The sequence below is a fragment of the Halichoerus grypus genome, chromosome 1, assembly GCF_964656455.1.
Source record: "Halichoerus grypus chromosome 1, mHalGry1.hap1.1, whole genome shotgun sequence".
In the NCBI taxonomy this organism is placed as follows: Eukaryota; Metazoa; Chordata; class Mammalia; order Carnivora; family Phocidae; genus Halichoerus; species Halichoerus grypus.
In genome coordinates, this window is record NC_135712.1 from 202,600,022 (window position 1) to 202,618,973 (window position 18,952).

Here is an 18,952-nt window from a genome sequence, read left to right on the forward strand (position 1 = left end):
AGTCAAGAAACGAGACTGGAGCCTCAGGTCAGCCCAGAGGAACCTGAACTTAACCCATGGGCAATGGACAACTGGGAGGGAGGCTAGGAGGGAGGCTGTCAGATCGGTGGCCAGAAGATCATCTTGTCACCCAGGCTCAGAGATGGGACCCAGGTGGCACAAGGCCAAGGGGCTGCATGGAAAAAGGGTGAGGGTTAGAATCTTCCCCACACACAGACTGTGGGCCTCCCCAAAGGCACCTGCTCACTGTTTTCCAGCAGCCACAAGTAACACATGGGCGAGAGTCCAAAGCGGGTTGGAGACGGTTGCCTCCTAATTCTCTCCCCACCCTACTATAGTCCCCTCCCTGGTGCAGCACCCCGCCCCCCCCATGCCCTTTGCATTTTCCCCTGAACCAAGCCCAGCCTCCTGCAGGCTGTTCAGAATCCTCCCTCAGCTATCCCCTCTGAGCCCCCCCCCCCCACCACACCCCAGCCCCGGGCCTGAGCTATTCTCCTTGCCAGAAACACTTCTAAACTCACCAAACTAGCAATCCACGCCTAATCTAAGCCCACCCTTTGGACTCCCTCCCTTTGACACCACCCACTGAGCAGGGACACAGCCTCAGCTGCCCACGAGGTGCCCAGGCTACATGGAAGGAACACAGCACAGAGTCCTTCAAGGGACCCGCCCAACCCATGACCTTGGCTGCCTGCCTTGAGATGATCCCCAGACCCAGTCAAAGCTTTACACCCGGACACGTGTTTAAATGTGTGTGGCCACTGTGTGAACACTCAAATCCAAGGGCCCTGAAGGCAACTCCTTGTGTCCAAGCGACTGAGGTTCCTCCATTGGCGCAGAATGCCGCCAATGCCCCTTTGATCCTAGGGGGAAGAAGGTCTAGGGAATGTGGAATTAAAAAGGGTCCCCTTCAGGGTCGAGGTAGGTACACCGGTGGCTTAGGACGGAGAAAGCAGAAGTGCAGAAGGAGGCCTGGAGAACAAATTCCCTTAGAATGAAGCTGCTGGCCCAGGGCCTCCAGGTTGCAGTCCCGGGCCTCACGAGCGGAAGCGTCCGGAGACATGGTGTTCTAGCCTTGAATAGTGAAGCTGAGGCTGGGCGGCGTAGAAGGCCACTGAGAACCGCGCTGAGTCCGGTGACGGTGAAGCCGGGGGAGGGGTGGGGGAAGGGACGCTTCAAGGGGGAGGGGCCTCAGAGGCTCCCCGGGAGCGCGCTGGACGGTCAAGGTAAGGCGTCCAGACCAGGGCGCAGCGGCGGGCGACCTTTGCGCAGGGCGGGGCGGGGCGGGGCGGGGCCGGGTCCCCGGCACCCTCCCCCCACCCCAGACGCGCGGCCGCGGAGGAGCCGAGCGCCCTGGAGGCCGCGCCGGGACCGAGCCGGGTTCCGGGCGCCGCCACTATGGACATCCCGCCGCTGGCCGGCAAGATCGCGGCTCTGTCGCTCGGCGCCCTCCCCTTGTCCTATGCGCTCAACCACGTCTCGGCGCTCTCGCAGTGCGTGAGGGGAGAGGCCAGGGCGGCCACCGGGAGGGGGGCGGGCGGCGGGGCCGCGCTGGTGGTGGCGGGGAGAGAGGATGCGCGGGCGGCGAGCCTGGCTCCCCCGAGCCCCGAGTCCCTGCGCAGCTCCTGCCAGGAAGAAGGGACCTAGGCCAGAACTACCCCCAGCCCCATCCAACCTGAAGTCCCCTCTCCGCCGGCCAGGAGGCTGTGTGGTGGGGGTGGGGGCGCTCCTGGGACGTTTAGGGCTTGAGGAGAAAGGAGGCTGAGAAGCAGAGCCTCCCCACAGGGCAGAGTTTTGGAGGGTTTCTGGGGTTTCCCAGGGATGTGCCCAGCTCCAAAGTTACCAAAGGTCAAAGTATTGGCCCAGATAATGGCCTGATGACCCAGCTCTTGACACACTCGGACACGCGTTCTATTCCACCCACCCTAGCAGATGGCCCCTCCATTGCCTCTCTCAGGCCTGAGACTTTCTCCTGTTAAGATTTGGCCCACCTGTCTTTAGCCTCAGTTTCGCCTACATGCTGTGACCTCCCTTGTCTCCTAAACTAAACCCCAGCCCTGTGGATCCTGCCACTGGAGTACTGGGCATATGCAAGCCCCTCACACTCCCAAACCTAGCTCAATTCAAGACATGGGGTACGGGGAGTATTGCCTGTGGGGTTGTCTCCTTGGGTACAAATTCCTGGCTCCATCCCCCTGGATGAATGAGTCAGGTTGCTTCTGGGAGCCTGAGTTTCTTCAGTGTGTAATGAACATAATCCTCGACCTCGTCCCCTAGTTAGAGTTAAGGATTACAAATTGTGTGCAAAGACTTGTGTGGTCTTATCTGATTACTATAATTGTCATTGTTGGTCAGATGGGGCCAGGATGGGGATCTTAGGTGTCAGAGAGGTCCATGAGAAGGTAGGAGCCTGGAGAAAGTGTAGAGGAGTCTGGGAACCTGGATAGCTTTCCCAACCACCCACTCTGCCCACCTGTGTTGGAGGCTTCCAACCTGATTTCTTTTTCTTATCTATGCAACTGGTTGACCTGTCTTATCTGGTTGATGGGGCAGATCAGGGCAGGGGTGGGGTGGAGTTGATAGAAGCATTTGGACTTCAGCTAGGAGGAGTCAGGAGTTTCAGAAAGTGAGGTGTACAGTGCTGAGCACTAGAGACCTGGCAGGGGCTTGGGAGCTGGGTCTGACCACAGAGTGGCTTGGTGATGTTGAATGACTGACAGCAAATTGAGTTAAACACATATCAGCAAGTGACGGGATGGATTGTATAGTCAGAAAGAGTTGACTGATGCCCCCTCTGTACTTGGCCTAAGTTGGGCAATGGTTCTAAGGAGTCAGGGAGGGCTTCCTGGAGGAGGAGCCATGAAAGATAGGCCACGAAGGATGAGTAGGCATTTGCCAAGTGGAAGAGACTTCTGGAAGGAGTTTCCAGGAAGGAGAAACAGCTCAGGCAACAGCCTAGTGATGGGAAAGGACAGTTGCAGGGAACAAGATTCCTGGATGGAAAGACACTTCAGTCTCAACATCTGGAGCATCCTAGAATCTGCTTTTGCCCTCACCAGGGTGGGTGAGGCCTCAGCACTGGGCCTGGCCTCTCTGACTTGTTTTCCCTCTCCACAGCCCCCTGGGGCTGGCATTGATGAGTACCCTGATCCTGGGCCTGCTTTTTGTGGCTATCTACAGTTTGTCCCCCGGCGAGATCTACTATGACCCACTCTATGCTGGTGAGTCAGTCGGAGAGAACTGTGTGAGCAGGGGCCTCCTCCATCCCCTTGAAGGGCTCCCATCAGGCTGGAGAACCTTAAAAAGACTGGAGAAACTTCATTGGTTGGGGAACCTCAGAGGGCCTCCCCCTTCAGACCTGGGGCTCCTGAGAGCAGGACTGTATCTTCCCATCAGACTGGGAACCCCTGAAAGACCATACTTCCTCATCACTTTGGGATTTCCTGAGGGCAGGGTCAGTGCCTTCTCAGCCTGAGGCCCCCCAAAGGCAGGGACTGTGCCTCCTCAAGAGGCAGGGCTATGGGTCATGTGACTTGTGGAGTGGCGACTGGGAGCAGTTGGGTGTGGTTCCTTGCCTGGACTCTGGTTCCCAGAAGAGTGGCCCCAGGCCCCGCCCACATCCGGGCCATGCCCCGCCCACTTTCCCCACAGTGTTCGCTGTCTTCGCCTTCACCTCGGTGGTGGACCTCCTTATTGCTCTCCAGGAAGATGGCTACGCGGTGGGCTTCATGGAGTTCTTTACCAAGGAGGTATGTAGGGGGCCGCCTGGGATGCCTCCTGCCCTGCTGCCCAGCTGAACCCTGACCTGTCCCTGCAGGGAGAGCCGTATTTGCGCACTGCACATGGAGTCTTCATCTGCTACTGGGACGGCACGGTTCACTACGTCCTCTACCTGGCCATGGCTGGTGCCATCCACAGAAGGTGCATGGCGGGGGAGTGGGGGTGGTGGCACCTGGATCCTGGGAAGGAGATCAAGTTCTCAGGTGGGGTCCCATGCCTGGGTGCAGTCAGCAGTGTCTGTAGGGGAAATCAGGCCTCTCTAGGGCTCCAGCCAGGAGTGGCCAGGAGAAGGTTCCAAGGAATGTCACAGGTGTAGGTGGTAGTCAGCTCTCTTCTCTTGTACACCCCTGTGCCTAAGCAACCACTTCTGTCCCTGGACAGATGGTCTGTTCAGTCCCCCATTCATCTCCCTGTTGTCCCTTCTGTCCTGGACAAAACTGGGAGGGACCCAGAGCTGGGGAGCCCAGGGTGGACTCTGGGCCATGGCTAGGGCTCTGAGACTGGGGAACAGGCATCTGTTGGTCACCCCTCCATCCCCCACCCTAGGAAGAGATACCGGAACCTTGGACTCTACTGGCTGGGATCTTTCATTATGAGCATCCTGGTATTCCTCCCAGGAAACCTCCTTGGTAAGGACTGGACTTTGAAGGATCCCGTCTCCTCAGGCTGGGTTACTGTCCTGCGCCTAGAAGGTTCATAGGTAGGTCTTGGGAGGTAGAGGGGAGAGGCAGCCCAGTATGTGGGGGTGGCTGAGCAAGAGGGAAACCCAAGATGTATCCAGGAGAAGCAAAGAACAACTGAAATATAGAAGCCATATCCAGAAAATAAATCGAGGCAGGCCAGGCTGAGGAGTCTGGACACCATCTTATGAGCAGTGGGGAGCCAGAGGTGCTAGAGCTTGAATAAAGACTGCATTTATGAATTACTACTTCCAGCCAGGGACTCTGGTGTGATTCACCTATGGGTCTGGCCAGGCCTGGGTGATCCTCGCTGAGTGACACCCCCTCTCTCCTACCATGACAGGTAAATACAGCTCAGAGATCAGACCCGCCTTCTTCCTTGCCATCCCCTATGTGCTAGTCCCATGCTGGGCTGGCATGAGGGTCTTCAACCAGCCCCGGGCACCAACCTGCTCTACGCCCAGTGTGGTAAGTGCCTTGCCGCCAGACAGTTCCTTGTGCCAACATGCCCGAATGCCCCTCCTCCCCCAATTAGAGTTGCTTCTGATCAAAAACATTGCCTCTTTGGAAGGATCTCGTTGGCCTTTAGGAAAGAAGGGATGAGCCTTTATCGAGTGCCTGTTGGATACCCGACTTCTCACACTGTCTCTCTCCCATGGGGCAGGTACAGGAGGAACAAAGAAAGGGCATCCTGCGACGCCCGGTTGACCTGGCCCTTGTCATATACCTCACCCTCGCTGGGTTCTTCACCCTCTTCCGGGGCCTGGTGAGTCTGCAGTGGCCAGCCTACCTTTCTTCTACCTCCAACCCCCTTTCCTGTCCCCACCAACCATGTTCCTTTCACCAGTGCAAAAAGGCCACTGCTCGCCTGTCTGGTCATCCAGGGAAGTTCTTCATCAAGTCTGATCTGAGTGTTCCATGACAAAGCCCCATTCTCTGTAACCTTCCCACCAAAGTGAAAGAACCAAGCCTCGGGGAGGCCAGAGCAAGGGGTAATGGGAGCCGTCTGGGAGGGTGGAGAAGGCTTCTTGTGGGAAGAATGTTTGAGGTGGGTTGTTGGTTTGTCTGTCTGCCCCAGGTGGTGCTTGACTGCCCCACAGATGCCTGCTTTGTCTACATCTATCAATACGAGCCATACCTACGGGACCCCGTGGCCTATCCGAAGGTGCAGGTGAGAGGGCAGCTGGGAAGAGAGGGCCATATGGTCCTGCCATCGGTAGAGGTCTAGCAAGTCCTCTTTGAAGCAGGTACCAGAAACACAAGTCAGTCTGTTGTCCTACCAAAAATGTCCGTCTTCCAAAATGAAGACAGATATGGTCTTCAAGTATGGCTGGATCTAGGAGCTAAGGATAACTCTGTCTCTGGGCTCTGCTTTCTTTGCCTGGACTCTACTCCCAGGTAGTCACTTTGTGGGATTGTGGAGACAGCCTTGGGCAGCAACAGGCCTCCATCTGCCCTACTTAGCCACCCCAGAGGAATGTGAGCGATTATTTCGCCAGAGCTTGAGCACAAATCTCAGGCAGACTCTGATTGGCCCGCGTGCCATCATCACTGAATAACGTGCACATCCTGTTGCTGATCATTATGGCCAGGGGGGCTGGAGTGTTCCAGTTGGCCAGGTCAGGGTCACGTGCCACTTCCCGAGTAACGTGGGTGGGCTCAGTGTGTGTGCAAGTGGTGGCGGCGGTTGGGGGAGGGGCAGATATCGAGGAGCAATGTGCACAGGGTTGGGACGTGCAGAGAGCCCCATCATGGGTGGGTTCTGAGGCTGGCCAGATCCTCCCTGGGGCCTCCACCTCAGGGGGCTCAGGGAGGCCACTGCTGCTCATCCTGTGGGTTGTATGCCCCTCAGATGCTAGTGTACATGTTCTACGTGCTGCCCTTCTTTGGCCTGGCTGCTTATGCCCTCATCTTCCCTGGCTGCTCTTGGCTGCCTGACTGGGCCTTGGTGTTTGCTGGAGCTGTTGGCCAGGTATGGTGGGGTGTGGGGGACGTGCGGTGGGGTCTGTAGGGAAGAAAGTTTCTGCCTACCCATCAATTGCTTTTGTGCTTTCCCTGAGCAGGGGGATGCTGAGCCTCTGAGAGGCGCCAGCCCCAGCTTGATGCCTTAGGATTCCCCAGTCTCGGGGAGAAAGTACCTGACACTAACACTCCCAACCCCATGGGGGGTGTGTGGTCAGAACTGGAGAGAGGGAAGGATAGGGGCTGAGAGCAATTCCAGAAGGGAAAGATTTCCTAGGAGAGTGAGCCTAGGAGCTGGGCTTTGATGTATGGGTATGAGTTCTCTAGGCAAGGAAGAGCATTTCAGGAGTTGGAACAGCATAAAGATGCCAAGGGGGATAATGGTTTAGCACAGCCACAACATGGATAGAGGCAGAGGCAAGAGAATTTGACAGCTAGATGCTGAGGGCTTTGAACTCTGAGCGTGGAAGAGCCATGGAATGTGTCTGAGCTGTAGAGGGCCCAGTCAGAGCTAGGGGGCCTGTTTCAGGGTTCCTGATGGAAAGTGATAAAGCCTGGGCCTAGGCCTGAGCAGTGGAGACCAAGAAGACATCCCCAGGGTAGAATCAACAGGATTTGTGTCAAGTGTCAAGTGCTGCTTGGGGTAGGGAAGAGCAAGAGGAGGAACTGGACCCAGATCAAGGAGATGGGAAACAGGGAGGGCCCAGCAGAGAGTGAAGATGGTTCTGGTTAGACAGCTGGGGAGAGGCTCACAGCCAGATGGAAAAGGACACAGGAAATGTGGGGACAGGGATATTTAGAGGCAGACAGATGGGCTAGAGAAGGGAGACAGGCCAGCAGCCAGTGAGAGGGACAGAGACCCTCTGGGCTCCCTAGGGTGGGATGCTGGTGATGCTGGGACTTGTTCTTTCCTGGCCCCTGACATACATCCTCCCTGTATGGCCACTAGGCACAGTTCTCGCACATGGGTGCCTCCATGCACGTGCGCACGCCCTTCACCTACCGTGTGTCTGATGACGCCTGGGCCTGCTTCTTCGGGTGCAACCTGCTGTTTGCGCTGGGTCCCCACCTGCTGGCCTTCCGCTGCCTGTGGCAGCCTGCCTTCTTCCTGCGCCCGCCCCCTGGTCCCCTGGACCACCACAAGAAGGATCTCTGAGAGTGCTGGGGACTCCCCAGGACTCTGTTTCCATGCTCAGACAGCCCTGCTTGGGAAGGGTGGGCTGGGTCTTTTAGAGGCAGGAAGTACATCTCCAGGTGTCTTTGGTCCTGGCTATGGTGGTATCAGGCCAATGCATGGGATGGGACAACTAGGGGCCAGATGTTCCCTTGAGGGCCAGACACGCTCAGCTGTCACGGTACCCCAATCCCACACAGACTGTCCTACTCCAGAATTTACCCATCGTACCCCCATGGATCCTTTTAGTAAAAACAAAACAGAACAAAACACAAAACTTTTGATGCCCAAATACTGCTGCTGCCTGAGTGTTTTGGGATTCAGAGGTGAGGGACCTGCTTCTCAGACGGGCCTGCCCATCACTGCCAGCATGAACATCAGGAACTGGAGGTACTGGCCAGCAGAAGTCTGCCTCTGGTTGGTGTGCACAGCTCCATCTTCCAGATGGGAAAAACTGAGGCTCAGAGAGGTCCAAAGACCTGCCTGAGGTAGCAATCAGGAGAGAAAAATCAAAAATCCAAGCTCTGACAATAAATTATAATAACTAATGGCGTGGCACAGTTATTAAGCACCTACAATATACCATTACCAAGGGCCAAACTCAAGTGCTTATGCTGGATCTCACCCTATAGTCCAGATGCGGAAACAACCTGTAGGTGGTAAAGGTCCTGGTCGGAGGTCACAGCTCCTAGATGCAGCTGAGCTAAAGGACCCAGCGCCAGCCTAGCCCATCCAACCATGGACCCTATAACCCTGCCTCTGCTGTATGGTTGGCTCATATTTTGGGGAAACTGAGGCTGAAGAGGCCGCCAAGGGGTTGGGGAAAGGCATATTTTTTCCTGATTCGATTTTTGAACTTGGGCAAAGGGCCAGGTTTGGGGGTGACTCAGGCCCAGAGTGGGTCTGGGGCTTGATCAGGCTCCCCTGCTCCCCGCTCCTACCAACATTTATTAGGCACCTATTGTGTGTCTAATCATTGGATCTTCACCAAAGAACCAGCACTCCATTTCCTGGAGGTGGAAACAGGCTCAGAGAGACCAAGCGTCTCTTCCAAGGTCCTACAGCAGGTGAGAGAGTCAGATTTGGACCTGTTGCTGCATATTCCCTCTGCAGTGTGTTTCACTGTTGTGGGGCCCCACCCTCAGAGTGAGCACCTTTTGGGTGCCAGAGCCCAGGACGAGACGATGGCCACCAAGTGACAAATGGGAAAACAGACCTGCAGGCCAAAGCCACTGGCTCACCTTGGGCATCCTAGATGGAAGACTCCGTCAGGCCGCCCCCCCGCCCCGGCCCTCCATTTTAAAGAGAGTTAAACTGCGGCCCAGAGGTTCCTCTTCCCGCCCAAGATCAGCCAGCAAGATCAGCGACGTGGTCCTGCATTCGCTGTCTAGTGCAGTCCTTCCTCCGCCCGCGCCCCGGTTTCTCCGCGGAGCGCGCGTCGCCGCGTTCCCTTTAAAGCTCCTCCCCGCACCCCCAACCGCTTCCCTCCTCCCCTTGCAGGCAGACGCCGGGATTGCGCCGCCCGAAGGGACTTGCCCAGTCCTTCCTGGGTGTGCGGGGAGCGCAGTCCCGGCGCGTAGGGGCCGCTCGGCGGGGGCCGCACGGGCAAGATGGTGAGTGGGTCACGGGCGCGGGTCCCGGTAGGTCCCTCTCTGGGATTCTGTCTCGCTGTGTGTCTGTATCTACGTCCCTCCGTGTTCCTCTTCTCAGCCTCTCCCCGCTCCGTCTCTCCAATCCCTTCCGTCTCTCACCCTCTTGTATCTCTGTTTCTCGAACTCTGCCTCTCCTTTTATATCCCTCTCCGCCTCTCCCCACTTTCTCTCCCTTTTTGTCGTACTGGTCCCTTTTCTTTTCCTCTGAGTCTCCGTCTCTCCCTACCTACAAGCCCCCTCTTCTCTTTTCCCCTCTTGCTCTCTTTGCTCTCTCCCTGAAAGGGTTTCAGTCTCTTGTCTCTCTCCATCTTTCCTTACCCTTCTCTGAATCTCTCCCTCTCTATCCCCATCTCTCCCTGCTTTTCTCTCTGTCTCTGTCTCTTTCCCTTTCCTCGCTCTCTCCCCGTGTCTCTACCTCTCTCTGGCTCTACCCCTCGCGCCCCCCTCTTCCCCCCCCGCCGCCCCCACACCCCGGCAGGTTTGCTGCAGTCTCCTGGCGCACGGATAACCTTGCCGCTGCCACTGCTCCAGCTCCTCCCCCCTCCCTCCCAATCCCCGCCTGGGCTGGCCAGAGAAGGGGGCGGAGCTCCGAGCGGCCGGGGTCGGGGTTAGGGGACCTGGCGGGTTGCCCGCGCTGGACTGAGGGCAGGTGAGCCCGGGGGCGTGGGCTTTGCGTAGGAGCTAGAGTGTGAAGTCCCGGAAGAATGCGGGGGACAGGGGGTGAGGGCTGGGAGGGTCTGCCAGCTTTCTCCTTGGGAGAGTCCTCTGGGACCCTGGCCGGGGTGGGGGACCTGGGCAGGCGAGAAGTCCGCGCCGTGGGGAACGAAGGTCAGGGGGCTAGTCCTCCGACAGGCAAAGCCCAGGAGGCTGGACTGAGTACCCTGTGCCCCCAGGTGTGTGCTCGGGCGGCCCTCGGTCCCGGCGCGCTCTGGGCCGCGGCCTGGGGAGTCCTGCTGCTCACGGCCCCCGCAGGAGCGCAGCGCGGACGCAAGAAGGTCGTGCACGTGCTCGGTGAGTCTGGATAGCCGAAGCGGGTCTTGCCCCGCAGGAGCCGTGGCCGAATGTGATTGCCTGGCTGCAGGGAGGATATAGAGGGTAGGGTACGGAGCGTTCCTGACGGTCATACTTCCCCCCCAACCCCTCCTCCTCTGAGTCCCAGTTCCCTTTCCTGATATCCTTTAACCTTCCGATCCCCTGACCTCGGCCCAAGCCTTCTTCTCACAACACTTCCCTGGGATCCCCTTCCCCCGGTTTCCCATCCCGCCCCCTGGGACCTCTTCTGAACCCTGCTTGGCCCTCCCGCAGAGGGTGAGTCGGGCTCGGTGGTGGTGCAGACGGCGCCGGGGCAGGTGGTCAGTCACAGGGGTGGCACCATCGTCTTGCCCTGCCGCTACCACTATGAGGCAGCCGCCCACGACCACGACGGCGTCCGTCTCAAGTGGACTAAGGTGGTGGACCCACTGGCCTTTGCCGACGTCTTCGTGGCGCTGGGCCCCCAGCACCGAGCATTTGGCAGCTACCGTGGGCGTGCGGAGCTGCAGGGCGATGGACCCGGGGATGCCTCCCTGGTTCTCCGAAACGTTACGCTGCAGGATTATGGGCGCTATGAATGCGAGGTCACCAATGAGCTGGAGGATGACACTGGCATGGTCAAGCTGGACCTGGAAGGTAACAGCTTGTGGATGGAATAAAGCATGTGTCTAAGGGAGGAGAGTGGGAAATATTGCAAAGGACAGAAACCAAATCAAGTTGGCCTAAAGGAATTTGAGGCTTGGTAGGGTAGGGTAATTGTTCTGATTTGAGGCGAATTTGCTCACCAAGAACATTGGCAATGTCTAGAAAGGGGTTGCTGATGGCATCTAGTGGGTAGAGGCCAGGGAGGCTGCAATACATCCTACAATGCACAGGACAGCCCCCCACAGCAAAGAAGGATCCAGTCTAAAATGTCAATAGTAAGGACTCTGGGAAACCCTGGAGGTGAGATCCAGGGAGATCCACTCACACCATGTCAGGAATTCCTCCCTCAGCTCTCTTTCCCTAAGTGGGCTTTCTTCAGGCAGGTTTCCCCTGATGGAGCCAAAAAGTAGTGCCAGGCTTCCATCCTCCAATTTAGCAGTTCATTTCCTAGCTGTGCTAGCCATAGAGTCCCAGAGTTGTCCCTCATTGGCCCAGGTTAAGTCATGTGCCCATCCATGAGCCAATCACTGTGACTGGGAGATGGGATGCTCTGATTGGCTGACTGTGGAGCTGAGAGGTGGGGTTTCTACCTGAAGAATTCTCTCCCACCTGGTTTGCCTTCCTCAGCCCATCCGAGAAGATTCTAGGAGAGATTTCAGAATCTGTACCTCCCAACAATAGCAAATAACAATAATGGCAGCAGCTCTCCTTTATTGTCCAAATTAAACAAGTCTCTTGTTTAATTTTCCCAAACACTTTGAGGGAGATGCTAGTACCAGCAGATAGGCAACTAGCTCAGAGAGATTAGAACCTTGCTCAGGGTACATGTAAGTGAGTGGCAGAGCTAGGACTCGAGCCTCGGTCTTCAGCCTCTAGGTGTTCTTTCTGGCCCCTGTTTGCTCCTCCCTGCGTCTGCTGAAAGATGCATCTGCACCTCCAGGGTCTGCCCCTCAAACACACACGCAGAATGCTGCTGAGCTGAGCTGACTGTGGGTCCAATGAAGAGCAAGTTTTAAAAACTGAAGGTGGAAGAGAAACCAGTGGGAACTGCCCTGGACAATGCTGGGGATCAAAGAGGTCTTTGCCCAGGGTCATACTTTCAGGGGCTCCCTGTGGGGGAGTCAGCACTGGACACAGACATTCCCAGCTCCATCAGCTCAGGGCTTGACCAGAGGGAAGCTCCCAGTGCTGGGGGAATGTCAGAAGCACTAAAGATTGAAGGGAGAAGGGTTGTGGGGGTTTGGTTTTGAAGGATGAATAGGAGTTGAGCAGATGGAAGAAGTGGAAAGTACATAAGCAGAGGTCTCCAGTGGTGGAAAGGGGATGGATATGATTAAGTATCTTAAGAGGGAGAGTCAAGTGAATCCCAAGCTTACGGCAAAGGGATCACAAGGGGTGTGAGCTTGGGAACAGCGTGGTCAGGTCTAAGTCCAGAGTGAGGGATGGAGTGGAAAGTCTAGGTTGAAGAGTCACGCAGCACCCCAGATGTTAGGCGGGTAGGGGAGGGCTGGGATTCCCGAGCTGAACCCCCTACGTACGTCCTCCCAGGAGTTGTCTTCCCTTACCACCCCCGTGGAGGCCGCTACAAGTTGACCTTCACGGAGGCGCAGCGCGCCTGCGCCGAGCAGGACGGCATCCTGGCGTCGGCAGAGCAGCTGCACGCGGCCTGGCGCGACGGCCTGGACTGGTGCAACGCTGGCTGGCTGCGCGACGGCTCCGTGCAGTACCCGGTGAGCCAGCCCCGGGAGCCCTGCGGCGGCCTGGGCGGAGCTGGGAGCGCCGGGACGGGCGGCGGCACCGCCTCCGGGGGTGTGCGCAACTACGGCTACCGCCACAATGCCGGAGAACGCTACGACGCCTTCTGCTTCACATCCAACCTCCCGGGTGTGTAGGCCCCGCCCCTAGGAAGGAGACCCCGCCCTCCACAGGCTCGGGGTCCGCCCTGCCGGTGAGGCCCCGCCCCCAGAGAGCCCTCTCCCGGGTCCCCCTCCCTCTCAATCTCTTTCCCACCCTCTCAGTTTCCTCCTTTTAGCCCGTCTATCCACTCCGGCCCTTGGGGGCCCAGACCAGGATATCCCACCCGCGGACTGCCATGGCGCAGCAACCAAGCGTCGCCGGGCATCAACACTGCCCTGGCCAAGGCTGGGGTCCAGGACTGCAGGGGAGAGGGTGTTCCTGAATCCTCTGGCTGGGATCCTGGGTTGCAGGCACGTGGGGGTGGGAAGCGTCCTGAATCCCGAGAAGGACAGATCCCAGGAGCGGCCTTAACCACTCTCCCCCACTCCACTGCAGGACGTGTGTTCTTCCTGAAGCCGCTGCGGCCTGTGCCCTTCTCGGGAGCAGCGCGTGCATGCGCGGCGCGCGGCGCGGCCGTCGCCAAGGTGGGACAGCTGTTCGCTGCGTGGAAGCTGCAGCTGCTGGACCGCTGCACGGCGGGCTGGCTGGCCGACGGGAGCGCGCGCTACCCCATCGTGAATCCGCGCGCGCGCTGCGGCGGCCGCCGGCCGGGCGTTCGCAGCCTGGGATTCCCCGACGCCACGCGCCGTCTCTTCGGCGTCTACTGCTACCGTGCACCCGGCGCGCCGGACCCCGCACCCGGCGGCTGGGGCTGGGGCTGGGCCGGAGGCGGCGGCTGGGCCGGAGGCGCGCGCGACCCCGCTGCTTGGACCCCGCTGCGCGTCTAGGCCCTGGGCGCAGTTGGTTGGGGTGCTTGGCGGCTGGCCGAGTGCTCTGCGGTCTCTTGGAGACAGACCACGTGACTGGAGACTGGCCACGCTCCCTGCGGTGCCCTGCGGGCTGACCAGGCCTCCTGTGGTCTTTGAACACTGGCTGCGCCCCCTGGGGTCCTCACAGACTGGCCAGTTCCCGGAGACTGATCAAGCCTCCACCTCTCCTGGACGGTGGATTTCCCCTCCTCCCTCGACTTTCCCCAGGAGATGGGGCATGCCCCCTGAAGACCCCTGGAGGCCAACAGACCCTGAGGTCTTCTGAAGACTGGCCACTCCTCCCGAGGTTACTGGAAAACAGACAGGACCACCCCCCCCGCGGTCTCCTGGAGGCTGGACCCCCAGGATTATCTGGAGATTGGCCTCAGGCCCTCTGCATCTCCCTGGAGACTGAAGACTGATCCCTTATGGTCATCTGGACACTGAACCCTCTTCCCCCTCACATGTAGAGAAACCTCGGAGCTCACCAGGTGATCACGCCCCCGTGCTCACATGGAGTCTGGGCTTCTGTCCTCTCCCCTGTGGTGACCTGGAAATTGGGTATTCCCATTCTTGCCCCTTTCGCTGCGAATCCCTTGAAGTTTGCAGACTAACAGGCCATGTTCCCAGGTCGCCCTGAACAGCCCCGCCCCTCCTTTCAGGGGAGACCAGCCTTGTCTGTCACCACTTAAACAGAATGACATGCCCCAGCTGGCTCGCATGACTGGTGGCCATGCCCCTCCCCTCAGGTATCTCTTTGGAGGGAGAAAATCCGCTCCCACCTGATGGACGGCCTCTTTCCTGGCTGTCACCAAAGAGACCATCCCTTGGGCCCAGGGATCCATAGGATCCATGTCACTCACTTGGAGACAAACTGTCCCACGTCCCATTGTTACCAAGGCGACCAGCCCAACTTCTACCTGTAACCTAGTCGCACAGCCCTCCCTCATCAGTCACACCCAGGAAGATAGTGCCTCCCTCCTCCAGCTGTAACCATGGATACCACACGTTTCCCACCTCGCCTCCGGGACACCAGAGAGCTACAACTCTACTTCTGGATGTCCCCATTCTTACCAACAGCCATGAAGACCACCTTCCCCACCCCAAACTGTCCGGAGAGTGACCCAACATTCAGCTCTCCAGCTCTCACCGTGGGAACAGGCTGCCCCTTTCCCCAGTGCACCCCAGCTCCTTGCCACCCTCCAAACTCTGCCTCCAAGCTGCTAAAACCCCATAGCTGTTGCCATGGAGACCAAACTCTGGTCTCTGAGGTAACAGAACACCTTTCCCCGTAGGCTTTCCCAGGTCAGCAGGGCCCCCGCCCCCCCAAACTATCACCATAGAGACTGTCAGCATCGTCCCCATGACAACCAACTCCCAGCTCTCAGGAACTTCTTACCATGGGCTGGAACTGCACCCCTTCGGGCTTCATGTCTGCCCCTTAACCAGATAGGCCCAGCCCCGGGCAGCATCCCCAGATATGGCTGGACTTCTGGAGCTGCTGGACACCCTTCGTTTGCACGCTAACTATATGCCAGACAACAGTGCACGAGACCCTTGCAACCCCCAGGTGTTGGCATTGCTGCCGTACAGATGAGCAAACTGACTGTGGCAGCCCTGGCCCTCTATGCCATGCAAGCACTGGGCTCCCCCCTTCCCTTCTAGACCACATCTCCATTATCACAGAGCTCCTCTCCCCCCTAACTGCCCCCCTGCCCCACATTTCACTCCTTAGAGATCCAGGAGAGATGGAATGTTTTTAAGCTTCAAAATCCACAGTGAGCTCCAGGTTCTAAAGTGCAATTTGTGCTAAGAAGTCAGGACCCAGCCAGACGCCCCCCACCCCCAGTGTTGAGAGCCAGTTCAGGAGAGATGGTCCATGAACAAAGCCACTCCAGCTATGGGAGACCTCAGCTCCAAGGTCTTCCATGGAGTAGGACAGTGTGCCCTCCTGGACAACCCCCCCCCCCCTTGTCACATCCATCTTGAGGAAACCCATCTGTGAGTTTTGGAAATCAGGTGGGCTCAGGTTCGAATTCTGCCTCTGTGACCAAGTGACAAACCCCCTGAGCCTGTTTCCTCCTCTGTACCAGATCTGTTCTGAGGTCCCAGTGAGTGCCAAGCATACAGCAGGGACTCAATAAAAAACGTGTGGGGTTTTTTTTGGATGAATGAGAAAATGAGACAGCCAGTGGGTAATTGCTTCATAAATGCCCTTTGGTGGACAAAATGTTTCCCAGCTGGGGGCGGGGGGAGGTATGGTGATGATTTGGTTGGGAAGCATCCCGCCTCATTCTTCAGGAGCATCCTCACTCCCCAATTTCTCCCCCTCTGCCTTCCCCCATTCTGCCTTCACTCTCTTCCTTGCATCATCCCCCATGTGTCTGGCCCTTTTCAGCCCTGTCCTGATTGGGTCGTTGACACATGCAGTGATTCCTGTCAATCCCCCAGGCACAAAGTGTGGAAAACTGGATGGAAAATTCTTGCACCAGGAAGGCAGATTGCAATTTTCCGTGGTGCGGAGGTGGAGTTGGGGTGGGGGGATCGTGGACGGAGAAACATTGAAAGTTTCTGGGATACAAGCAAAGGGAGAAGAGAAAAACATGTAAAAGTGATTAGGCTGTAGACGTGAGATAGTCGATGTTACCGCTCATCCTTCAATACCAGATGTGACAGAGCTCCCAGAGACTCAAACCACTCATCTGAAGGCAGGGCCCAGCCCCTTGGTTAGACTGCCTTGGGCCCCAGCTGGGCCTTCATTTCCTTGAATAGGGGAATGGTAGGGGCATATTTCCAGGGATGAGTGCATAGGATTTTCTTTCACCCCGCCTTTTCCCTGCTGGCATCCTCTCTCCCTTCCGCGGTTCCAGTTTCCTAGTTTTTTTCATGAATATGTAACTTTTTAACCACCACTCGTACAATGAGAGTCAGAGGGGCTGACACCACCCCCTTCCAGTTCAGCCAATGAATGCTGTGGCACACCTCCTGGGAAGCCCTGATTGGTTCAGGGAGGGATAGGGAAGCGGGTGGACCGTGCGACAGAGCCCCTGGGATTTTGGAGAACCAATTGGGCCAAGGGAACCTTCTTTCTGCTGGAGTCGCTTCATTGTTGGAGTAGAGGTCTCCAGGGACCACCTGAAGGAGAGCTAAGGGATGGCAACCTGGATAGAACCCTTCCTGACGCCAGATATTCCAAAAAATCGCTCTTTCCCACCCTACACCACCCAGTTCACTGTCCGGAAACATCCAAAGTTTCTTACAAGCCCTTCCAGAGATGTTTTATGTTCATTCAAGCAAACATGCATATGTATTTCCCCCCTTTTTACACAAATGGCATTTACACAGCTTACACTGTTGTAACATATCTATCTAGTTCCAAGACATTTTTATCACCCCCAAAGGAAACACCATACCCATTAAGCAAATGCACCCCATTCTTCCCTTTCCCCTCCCCTCTGCCCTGGCAACTGCTCATCTGCTTTCTGTCTCTATAGATTTGCGTATTCTTGATGTTTCATATAAATAGAATAATATAGGGGCACCTGGGTGGCTCAGTCGTTTGGGTTTTTTGTTTTTGTTTGTTTTGGTTTGTTTTTGACTCTTGATTCCCCGCTCTGGTTGTGTTTTCAGGTGGTGGTATGGAACCCTCCATTGGCTCCAACCTGGGCGTGGAGCCTGCTTGAGATTCTCTCTCTCCCTCTCCCTCTGCCCCTCCTCCCTGTTCGCTCTCACGCTCAATAAATAAATAAATAAATAAATAAATAAATAAATAAATGGAATCTTATAATATGTGCCATTTTGTGTCTGTCTGGCTTCTTTCACTCAGCATAATGTTTTTGAGGTTCATCCATGTTGTGACATGTATCAAGACTTTATTCCTTTTTATGGCTGAATAATATTCTGTGGTATGTATATACCACATTTTGTTTATTCATTCATCAGTTAATGGACATTTGGGGTTTTCCACCTTTTGGTGATTGTGAATAATGCTGTTATGAACATTCATGTGCCATGTTTACTTTTAAAGTCACTCTTCTTTTACTTAAGACTGTATTTTTGAGATAGTTTCAATCACCATATAAAGATCCCCCACCCCCACATTCTTTTGAACGTTGGCAGAGTATTCATTGTTCGGATGCACCATAGTTTTTGTAGCCCATCTTCTAATGGCAGATGTTTAGATACCCCTATTTTGCTGTTAATAATAAGTTCTCACATCACCTCACACAAGTGCAAGTATGATATCAAGAGTTGTTTAATCAAGGAGTTAAACTGGCCATTTTGATAGTGATCTCTACCTCTTCTTAGAGGTGGGGCCAATTTATACCCCACCAGTAATAGATGTACCTGCCTCTTTCCACACATCCTAATCAGCATCGTGTGTTACCACTTTTTATTTTAGCCAACCTGATAGGTTAAAAAAAAAAAGGTATCTCATTGTGGTTGTCACTTGCAATTCTCTTATTATGTGTGAGGCTGAACAAACATCCTCCACTTTGACCTTAGGTGCAGGTGGGTGAGGAAGTCATAAATCATTCGCAGTTTGGGTATGTTGTCATCATTGATCAATGCAAGTCCCCTCTCTTGTTAAATTTATTCGATTCTCTTTTTAAATATGCTCTTTGTTCATCCTAGTGTCCTTGCAAAATGTGTATTATTTTGTTGAGTATATGTTGTAGTTTAAGAGCATCTGTATTTCCTTTTCTGTCAACTTTTTATTCATAGACTTTGCTTAGTTGGCTATTGGATTATCAGTCTTTTTTCCCCATTAGTTTGTAGGAGCTCTTTATGTATTAAGACAAGTCCTCTCTCTCTGATTTGAAAAATTGTTCCCAAGCTTGGCATTTACCTTTTGACCTTGTTTATATTTTTTGTTTTGCTTTGCTTTTTGTTTTGTTTTTGCCATTATTGCTTTTTAAATGAAGCCTAAACTCCTCACTACAGCCTCTATGGCCCTGAGTGGTCCATCCTCTGCGTCTCTGACCTCATTTCCTTCCACTATCTACCTCTATCACTCTGCTCCAGCCACTACAGATTCCTTGCTGTTTCTCAAATAAAGCATGTCCTTTCTGCAAGAGGATATTTGCCTTTGCTCTTCCCTCTGCCTGCAATTGTCTTCCTTTCTTCCTCTTCTCATCTAGTTAACACTACTCCTCCTTTAGATTCCATCCACCTCCTCGAGGAAGGCTTCCTTGACCACCTCCCAGGGGCCATGTCTGTCTTGCTCACCATTATCTCTCCAGCACCCAACACAGTACACGGCTCATAACAGTTGCTCAGTAAGTACTTGCTGAGTGAATAAATGAAGAAAGGTCTCAGGAG

At 55.6% G+C, this 18,952-nt stretch overlaps 2 protein-coding genes across 3 annotated transcripts; both read left to right on the forward strand.

Annotated features, from left to right (window-relative positions):
- The first annotated feature begins 1,315 nt into the window (after window positions 1–1,315).
- Window positions 1,316–8,144, forward strand: TM6SF2 (transmembrane 6 superfamily member 2). Its single transcript, XM_036093858.2, has 10 exons — window positions 1,316–1,493; window positions 3,118–3,221; window positions 3,652–3,749; window positions 3,818–3,921; window positions 4,327–4,409; window positions 4,804–4,928; window positions 5,125–5,226; window positions 5,539–5,631; window positions 6,313–6,432; window positions 7,372–8,144. Exons 1-10 carry the CDS (start codon window positions 1,399–1,401, stop codon window positions 7,576–7,578), a joined length of 1,131 nt encoding a protein of 376 aa, XP_035949751.2. The 5' UTR covers window positions 1,316–1,398; the 3' UTR covers window positions 7,579–8,144.
- A 952-nt stretch (window positions 8,145–9,096) lies between these two features.
- On the forward strand, window positions 9,097–17,419 carry HAPLN4 (hyaluronan and proteoglycan link protein 4). 2 transcript variants are annotated; one of them, XR_004917813.2, is made up of 6 exons: window positions 9,097–9,209; window positions 10,142–10,259; window positions 10,554–10,916; window positions 12,474–12,809; window positions 13,218–14,121; window positions 17,261–17,419. XR_004917813.2 is itself a non-coding variant. In XM_036093857.2 (5 exons), exons 1-5 carry the CDS (start codon window positions 9,207–9,209, stop codon window positions 13,607–13,609), a joined length of 1,212 nt encoding a protein of 403 aa, XP_035949750.1. In that variant the 5' UTR covers window positions 9,097–9,206; the 3' UTR covers window positions 13,610–17,101. The 2 variants fall into 2 exon arrangements, 1 of the variants encoding a protein (XP_035949750.1); XM_036093857.2 differs by lacking the exon at window positions 17,261–17,419 and having other exon boundaries at window positions 13,218–17,101.
- The last annotated feature ends 1,533 nt before the right edge of the window (window positions 17,420–18,952 follow it).

Coding starts and splice junctions, on each gene's coding strand:
- TM6SF2 (XM_036093858.2), top strand. CDS start 1,399: ATGGACATCCCGCCGCTGGCCGGCAAGATCGCGGCTCTGTCGCTCGGC. Junction 3,750..3,817: donor TGGAGTTCTTTACCAAGGAG/GTATGTAGGGGG, acceptor CTGTCCCTGCAG/GGAGAGCCGTATTTGCGCAC. Junction 4,410..4,803: donor CCTCCCAGGAAACCTCCTTG/GTAAGGACTGGA, acceptor CTACCATGACAG/GTAAATACAGCTCAGAGATC.
- HAPLN4 (XM_036093857.2), top strand. Junction 10,260..10,553: donor GAAGGTCGTGCACGTGCTCG/GTGAGTCTGGAT, acceptor GCCCTCCCGCAG/AGGGTGAGTCGGGCTCGGTG. Junction 12,810..13,217: donor CTTCACATCCAACCTCCCGG/GTGTGTAGGCCC, acceptor ACTCCACTGCAG/GACGTGTGTTCTTCCTGAAG.